General features: G+C 31.4%; 1 protein-coding gene across 1 annotated transcript; it reads left to right on the plus strand.

Annotated features, from left to right (window-relative positions):
* Positions 1–419: 419 nt before the first annotated feature.
* Positions 420–2,658, plus strand: LOC118180346 (speckle-type POZ protein B-like). The gene has a single exon (XM_085821578.1). It carries the CDS (start codon positions 425–427, stop codon positions 2,270–2,272), a length of 1,848 nt encoding a protein of 615 aa, XP_085677704.1. The 5' UTR covers positions 420–424; the 3' UTR covers positions 2,273–2,658.
* The last annotated feature ends 6,024 nt before the right edge of the window (positions 2,659–8,682 follow it).

An 8,682-nucleotide genomic window follows, 5' to 3' on the forward strand; every position in this document is an offset into this window, starting at 1 on the left:
CTCGAAAGATATATACAATTTTAAAGGTACGGTGAGGTATTTTTCATTCTTTAAGCATAACGTTTTTGATAAAATCTATATTTTTTTAGTTCAAGAGCTTAGAATTTTATAAAAAAAAAATTCGTAATCAAAATCGCTGTTGTAAGTTATCGAAAAATAACCAAGATGTGATTTTTGGGTAAATGTCACTAAACTATACAAATTGCTATTATCCATCACACCAGGAATTTTTCTTTTATTCAGAAGTGTCCCATTTTTCGATTTGTATGCAATTGTCGTGTGCCGAAATACTATCAGAGCGCTGGCAAGCGAGCTTCTGAATGTAAACAAAAACACCCCATCTGGTGACCGAAGCTTCGGAGCCATTGTGTGGCCATGCTTCACTTCTAATGCCGGATTGGCAACTCTTTCGTTTCTTACCTCCATGATTCGTAGACTTTCTTTGCTTGAGCTCATTATTGTCATTGAAACTGAGCGAAGGTCACACGATACTTGTTTCAGTGCGAAATTTTATTTAACAACAGACAAGCTGGTAAAAGGATATAATCTAGTTGCAATGGAGAAACAAAACGAGGAAATCTTTACGTTTGTGTGGATTATTAAAAATTTCAGTATGTTCCAGCATTCAAAGAAAGAATATATTTACAGCCCGTTGTTTGAATTGAACTCTTTACCCGGCATGAAATGGTGCATTAAATTATATCCAAGAGGGAACTCGGATGAAAATTACATAAGTACTTTTCTCAGCAGACAGGATGATCTTCAAGAAGCCTGTACAGTAAGTTTCGTTACTAAATTCATCGCTTGTAATAAAATCGAATCTCCCACCCTAAAAGCAAACCGTACCCTAGGCACTGTATTTAGAGGAAAATATGCTTGGGGATATAAAGAATTTATTGAAAGGAATGTTGTTTTAAGGGCTCTTATTAGCGATATTCTCGTTATAAAATATACTTTGAAACCATTTTCTGAAAGTAATCCTCAAGAGATATTTCCTGCAGTGCTTTATAACAGTGGATTGTTCACGGACGTCTTGTTACGAGCTCGCGGTTCAGAATTCAAAGTGCATAAAGCTATCTTGTGGGCAAGGTGGCCTGAACTGGCAAAAAGACTCGATGAACAAAAGTGTTCCTACCAAGATTTCGATATTAGACCGAACATTCTCGCAGCCATGATCAAGTATATTTATACTGGAAAATTAGAATACGTGCATAACTTCCAGGAGATCTCTGTCACTGCAGCAAAGTATGGAGTCCGCATTCTCAGTCCTCCGCCTGGTAGAATGAAAGCGTGGGAAACTCACATTAATACTCAAAAAATTTCCATTGTGTGGCCAATAGACAACTTCTCTAGCCTGCCCGTTAATACAGAGTTGTATCACGAATTTAAGATAGATACCCCGGAATTTAATAAATGGAGTTTAAGAGTACACATCTGCGAAAAAACACAAACTGATCAGATCTTTAGTATTTTCATTTGCAAAATACCTGATCATAACCTCAAACCGATTTTCGTGAGAACCAACATATCGTTCGATGAGGCTAATTCTTCTGAAAAGGAACATTTGTTTAAGCAGGATGAAAATTGGAAATGTGCTGAGTTTTCGCGGAATATATCTTCAGACCCAGGTGATATGTTGTTACTCAGATGCGAATTTAAATTATCTACTGGCAGTTTTTCTTCCGAGATTCTGGAATCTTCTTGCATCTTTGCAACTTCTATAGGAGATAATAGCTTAAACAGAAGCCTTCGAAATCTTTATGAAAATGGGACATTATCTGATGTTACTATAATAGCTGGTTCGAAAAGATTTTTCGTGCACAAATTTATTCTGGCTTCCCAGTCTTCGGTGTTTTGTAGGATGTTCGAAACCGAAATGATAGAATCGAGAAACAACCAGGTAGAGATTTCTGATGTGGATCCTGATGTTATGCATGAAATGTTTCTTTTTCTATATACTGGAAAAGTGGGAAAATTTTGTGAACAAATAGTTATGCAGCTTTATACTATAGCTGATAAGTATGATATTTCGGCTCTCAAAAATGTGTGCTCGTCCTTTCTCAAATCCAGTATTACTGTCGAAAATGTGTGCAAAATTCTCCAGTTAGCACATATGCATTGCGATGATGATTTGTATCAAAGAGCTCTGGAATTTTTTTCAAATCATCTGCAAGAAATTTATTCAACCGATGAATGGAAAGAGATGGAGAACAAGAATATTTGTGGGAAACTTCTTCAAAATGTGATAGCTCATAATAAACCCACGAAATGATTTATGTGCAATTTCACAACAGGACTCTTCAAATATGAAGGCTAAAATTCCTTAAGATTTGTAAGTGTTTTGTAATGATTGTAAACAAAGTTCATAGTTATAATTCTTAAAATATATTTTTATGATCTTTTCCAGTGAAATGATGTGAAATATTTAATATGTCAACTGGTAAAATTTTCTCTCGAACTTTCCTCAGTAAAAACTAATTTTATTTTGTGCAGTATGAAAAATCGAAATGCAAAGAAGTTTATCAAATTTGTTATTCGAATTTGTAATTCTTGTTAATGATTATCATACACTTTCCTATTTTATAGCATGCTTTAAAGAGAGAATTGCACATTTAATAAGCTACAACATTTTATATTCTGTACTTTAGTTATAATACAATATTCCTAAATTTTAATAAGATGGTGTGTTTCTTTTGAGTTTTTTGCCTAATTTTTAACGTTATTTAACGCTTCATTTTTTCCTTGTTAAACTCCATGCTTTCATTTTCTCTTGCCTTGGTGTTGTGCCGTATAAGGCTTTTATATACTTTTTTTTCTTTTTTTAAATTTGTAAAACATTCATTCTAATCTTCATGAAAGAAACTTTTTAACCGCTTCGACCGCAAAATATATGCAGTGCATGTATGAAACTACTGTGAAATCTTAGTTTAAATTTATATGTGTACCTTCTGAGCTTGTAGTCAGTCTGTAGAGAGGAGAAAGCGGATGTATTTATTTACTACTATAAGTACTCGATTCCTGAGTAAACAGTATCTAAATAATCATTTTCAGCAATATTATTTTAACTCGAGAAACTAACTGCTAAATACAGCAAGTTCAACTTGCTTAAAGTGTGTATGCTGATGGTAAATTTCTTTATATTATTTGCAGCTTTAAGTACTTATTTTTTTATATTTATATGATGTAATCTATTTTCACTATTGCTGAAATCAAGGGAATTTGAGTAGAAAATTAACTATGTTTATTTACTATCCAAAACGGAAATTTTTTGGGGAAAGTGCAGAATCATCCACTGCTTGGCGCGCTTTTACGAATTGCACATACTCGGTATCCATGTACAGATCGACCTATTTTCACTTAAAAAAAAAAAAAAAAAAAAATGTCATTGCGCACTCCCTTGACTTTATCCATGTACACATCGACCTATTTTCACTTAAAAAGTCAAAGAAAATTAACAAAAATCCAATTCTTCTTACTCTTGTAAAAAGCGCCAAACAAATAAGTGGGCGATTCTGCACTTTACCCAATTTTGTTTTAAGCATACGATACGCTTAGAGATTATTATCTGAGAAAGTAAGAATGCTGTGGTCAAGTTTCATATAATATAGGAATAATTATTTTGGTCTTTTTAATATATATCGTAAAAAAATGTTACATGTAATTAGTCTTACGTAATAATATAGATTTAAATGTATAAAATAAGCTTAGCTTATAGTATTTTAATACAATCCTTGAATGTGAAAATTTCGTTTATTAACCGAATCTCGGTGGAAAGGAAGTTGTTTAATTCGTAAGTTAAATACAGGAATGATTTCGGTTTTTTGATATATTAAAGAAAATATAGTAGAAAATGATAAGAAAGAAATGTTAATCAAAATACGTATTACCTAATTGCTATAGGTAAAGTTTATTTATTAATTTTATTACTGGGGTTGTATACTTCCTGTGGTGAAATCCTAGTATACGGTGCAGCCTTGGCGCGATTTTGAAAATTATCGCCAACACCAAAAATGACCCGAAGAATGTCTATGTATATACTATACACTATGTACATAGTATATACTATGTATAACTATATATATTCTTTGAATACCCGTTTACAATTCATCGTATATGCCCCGTTTTTGCTGCTCATCATAAAAGTCGCCAAATCCCGTGAGCACCGGATACTAGGATTAAGCCCTTCCTGTTCTTTTTGGATTTCAGTTCATAGTTTTATTATTTTGAGTTTATGTTTATTGATAAATTCCTAGGCAAAAGTTTACAATTGGGTGCCCCTTGTTTTTTAGGGGACTTTCTTTTGACGCCAAGATTGGCGCCAGGAAAGCAAAATTTCAAGATGGTCGCTACACAAAACCAAAATAAGAAGCCAAAGAATTGCACAAACACGGTATCCATGTACACATCGATCTATTTTCACTTATAAAAACATCAGAGAATTGCACAAACTAGCCATTGCGCACTGCCTTAACTTTGTCCATGTACACATTGATCTATTTTCACTTACAAAAATCAGGAAGCTAAAACAAAGTTAAAACTATCGTGGTAGCCAGAAATGGGGTTTCATCGCCAAAATTTGTCGCTAATCGAAGGGGACCCAATTCTACGCTAGAGCCAATTCCTGCCCATGAATTTCATGCAAATTTGGCAGACTGGGTTTAACACAAAAGAATGGTTACCTATATTTGATACTGTCAAAAGGGAAAAAAAACAGTGATCACTGTTTATTTGAAATATTATGTATTAATTACAGTATGTTAGGAATAAAATGTTTAATTCTAAATTATTTAAATTTTTGACTGGGAAGATATGTTTTTAATAAAAAATTCAATCGTTCCTTGATATAGGATACATGAACCTTAAAAAAATATTTAAATTAATTTAAGCGTATTTACTTATCGTTGATTAAAATACCATATGCTGTGAAAAAGAAACACGCCAATAATCATTTCTTAAAAATGTCATTTTGCATCAGGAAAAAAGTAAAATCTGTGAAAAGGTAACATCATGTCCGGTCCCCCCCCCTATGTCAAAACAAAAATTTATAGCTTGCACTTTTTGGCCTGTTACTAAATGATCAATTTTTATATAAAATATTCAACAATTTTTGTTTCATATTCGTCATCGATTTGCGGAGTTCTTGAACTCTATTAATTTACAAAACAGAAATTTTGGCGTTATTTCGCTGAAATTACTGCGTGCCCGAAAAAGAGCCCTCTCCCAAGTAGATATTTATAATACTAAGGGATTAATCTAAAGACTCTTTGAATCGTATTGCATTGTTTGAATTTGTGCAATAGTTTTAATTTATCTGTAACAGATACATGAATTTTAGCGAATGTGTGCAAATGTATGCAATCGTGAATGAATTATCTATTCCTTAGTTGTCTCAAACGAATTCTGAATCTGGACATTATAATTTTCATGATCTTCTTTAAAAATTTATTGCTTAAGGGCCGTATCCTGAATTTTCATTAAAAGCATGCTGGGGAATACTTTTTTAAAATATTTTTTTGAATAAAAAGATTTGAACTACATGTTAGAGAAAGGCGTCTATGGTGTTTGCGAATTAAAATATTGCTGAATGTCGCATAACTTGAAAAATAATGAAATGCACGTATTAAAATTAAAGGTCGTAATTCAATTTTGGTCATCATTAATATAATTTATTTCCACGTATAATCAATTATTTAAACTACGTTAATCAAATAAGAAGGAAAATAAGAAAATTGGATTTAGAAGATTGAAATTTTTCTGAGTTCATAAAAGCTCTTAAATTATTATAGCTTTTCACATAGCTCTCTCTCACAATATAGGAAACTGATTTCATGTTTTTCAGCACATATATTTGGAGGAAAGAAAAAAAAGTTTTCTTTTTTTGTGTATTCTTTTCTTTTTCCGAGTCTTTAAATATTTTTTTATTTGAGATAGACTTATAAATCGCGTTTTCCTTTATATGGCATTGATGTGATTTTTTAACTGCAAGGCATTCTAAGCAGTAAGAAATATGGCCGTTAAATTGCGCCTACATATTTTTACTCTTACTCAAATTTATTACTTTTATCTCTTTGTGGAATTGGCAGATTGATGAATGCCTCTGAAGGCAGTTCTTGTTTCGCGAAGGCTTGTATATAATTTAAAAACCTATTTGATACTTTTTGCATGTTTTATCTTATCTGCATAAAGTTTTGAAGGTATTTTAGGTAAACTATTGTACTGAAGATCATTTCTTTATAGAACATACGTGAAAATCTCAAAACTTGTCGTAATATTATAGACAGGGCTCAGTTTTTTACTTCCTTGTACGAAGTAAAAAACAAGTATTGTAATCACGAAAAGTTTCAGGCATCATATTTCAACGCAAATATCCATCTTCACCGCTATCGAATGCAATTTAATGATGTTTTTGCTTGACATCTGTTCGTAAGAACAGAATAAAAGATTCTTCCCCCCCCAAAAAAATTGTAAAACTAATTTAAAATGAATTCTGAAGAGAATTTTTAGTGGCGTCTGTGCGTACGTACGTATCTCGCATAATTCAAAAACGAGTAGCCTCAGAACATTGAAATTTTGTATATAACATATATATGTGCACCTCGTATTTTGGTTGCAATCGGCCCCACCAAAAGTATATAAATATACATATCCACTTTGTTACTCGGCTCAATGATCTCAGTTTCTTTATTCTTATATGTTTGTAATTTTTTGTTTTAAAAATGATTCAATTATGCTGTTCTTATCTTCCGGTTAAGGTTTTTATGCCTTTAGTAAATCTGTATGCAATATTTTTAGAATTATCAACAATTTAAATGTTGTGTAAGTGCCGCTAAGCCTAATAATTTTTGCCATGTCGGCCATCGCTTGTTTACATTTGAAACAACAGAATAGTAGATCTGTTGCCAATCTAGAGAAAGTAAGCTTCGCAATAACAAAAATAACGCCTTCATTTAATTATTACGAATTAAATCATGCTTAATCCATTCCGGAATTTATTCGAGCAAATAAGTGTTTAAGATTTACTTCATAATTTTGAATACAGACATTTTGAGTTTTTTTGTATTTTTGCTTTGTAGCGAAGTGAGAGCTGAATTAATTGAATGAGAAATACTGAATCGTCTGTGGAAAACTTTTTTTTTTTTTTTGTTGTTGTTGTTCTTCTTTGCTTAATTTCTTTTCTATATCGTTTTAGATTTATTATAGCATTTGAATAGAACATGTGGCAACGATTACATAATTCTTTACATGATATAAATTTTCTGCATTCTGAGTTAAAAAATGATTGAAATGTAGCGCTGTTAACTGAACCTAGGGCCAGGTTGTCGCTATGGTAAACAAATATAGTGAATTTTAAAGAGTGCATTTATTCTACTGTGGTTTATGCGCTCTCGACGAAGTAAATTTAATTCAATCCAATAAGTTTAAATAAAATGCAAGAAAAAAATGCGTGTAATTTAATATTCCGTACAAGGAAGTCATGTGGTGCACACATCAGATTTTTTTAATTAGAAATGTTGGAATTCTTTCGACTACTTTCAAAAACAAGAACAGAAGTTAATAAATAAAATAATGTTAAAAAACAAGGAATTTGAAAAAAAAAAATCTGAAAGATTTCAGATATTAACGGGAAAAGGGAGTTTTTATGCTCAGGATGAGTCTACGCTGTAGCGCTCAATCCTACTAACTTTCTTTTTGTCATTTTAGCCATATTATTAAGCATCATTTTCTTCGCACATACACCATATACTACAATTCAATATCAAATTTACCAAAATTTTGAAAGCAATATATGTTTATAGTTCCCGACGCAGTGTTAGGTGTTGGCATAGATTTTTTATATATTTTTTACGTCCTTTATTAGTTCATCATATCAATGTTCAGTTTTTTAGTAAGATGGCTTGCAAAAAATTTTTTTGGTCTTTTTGTTATTGGCGTTTTGTGTGTAAAATTTAGTAAAATAAGGTTTTCTTAGTTATTACACCACATAAAATTCAATTCAACCGCAAAGTTACAAAATGAAAATTGAAAAGTAATAAATCTAAAGAAAGAACCTGATTGGCTGAGAATGGTAGTTTCTAGTAATTTTTCTCCAGGATTACAAACATTATCAAAATCGAAACGCCGTGAAGGGTTGTAGTAAGAAATAAAGAAAGTTGTATTTATTTTACATTCAAAAATGTATCTCTATATATGTATATATAACTTCGTTTCTAAATTCTATTTTACCTTTTTCTTCATTTTTCATTTAAATTTTTATTCCTTATTTTCTTATTATGACTTAACTGATTGAAAATATTATTGTTTTGACATTAAAGTAGGATAAACAAATATGGTTTAATTACTTTAAAGTAGTATATACTAATTTTCATAACACAGAATACAGTGTTATTTCGTCTTTAAAATTCATCCTCATCATTCTTTCGATATATCTCGAGGCCAACGGCTAAACGAAAACACCAGAGCGAATTATACAATGAGCAACTGAGCGCCATGTGACATTCAACATTGACACTACATACATATGTATATAGAGAGTATGTGTATATATAGAATACTCACATATATATATACATATATATAGAGAGAGAGAGAGTACCTGTATATATGTATATAGAGAAAGACAGACAAAAAGTAAGAAATTTAGGACCAATTTTCCCCGACGACACAAAAGTCAAATTCAATACC

This window comes from Stegodyphus dumicola, chromosome 8, assembly GCF_044657685.1.
Source record: "Stegodyphus dumicola isolate Sdum_Otavi_A_Nest chromosome 8, ASM4465768v1".
Lineage (NCBI taxonomy): Eukaryota > Metazoa > Arthropoda > Arachnida > Araneae > Eresidae > Stegodyphus > Stegodyphus dumicola.

What these genes read in the sequence shown, in the direction of transcription:
- LOC118180346 (XM_085821578.1), top strand. Translation starts at nt 425, where the DNA reads ATGATTCGTAGACTTTCTTTGCTTGAGCTCATTATTGTCATTGAAACT.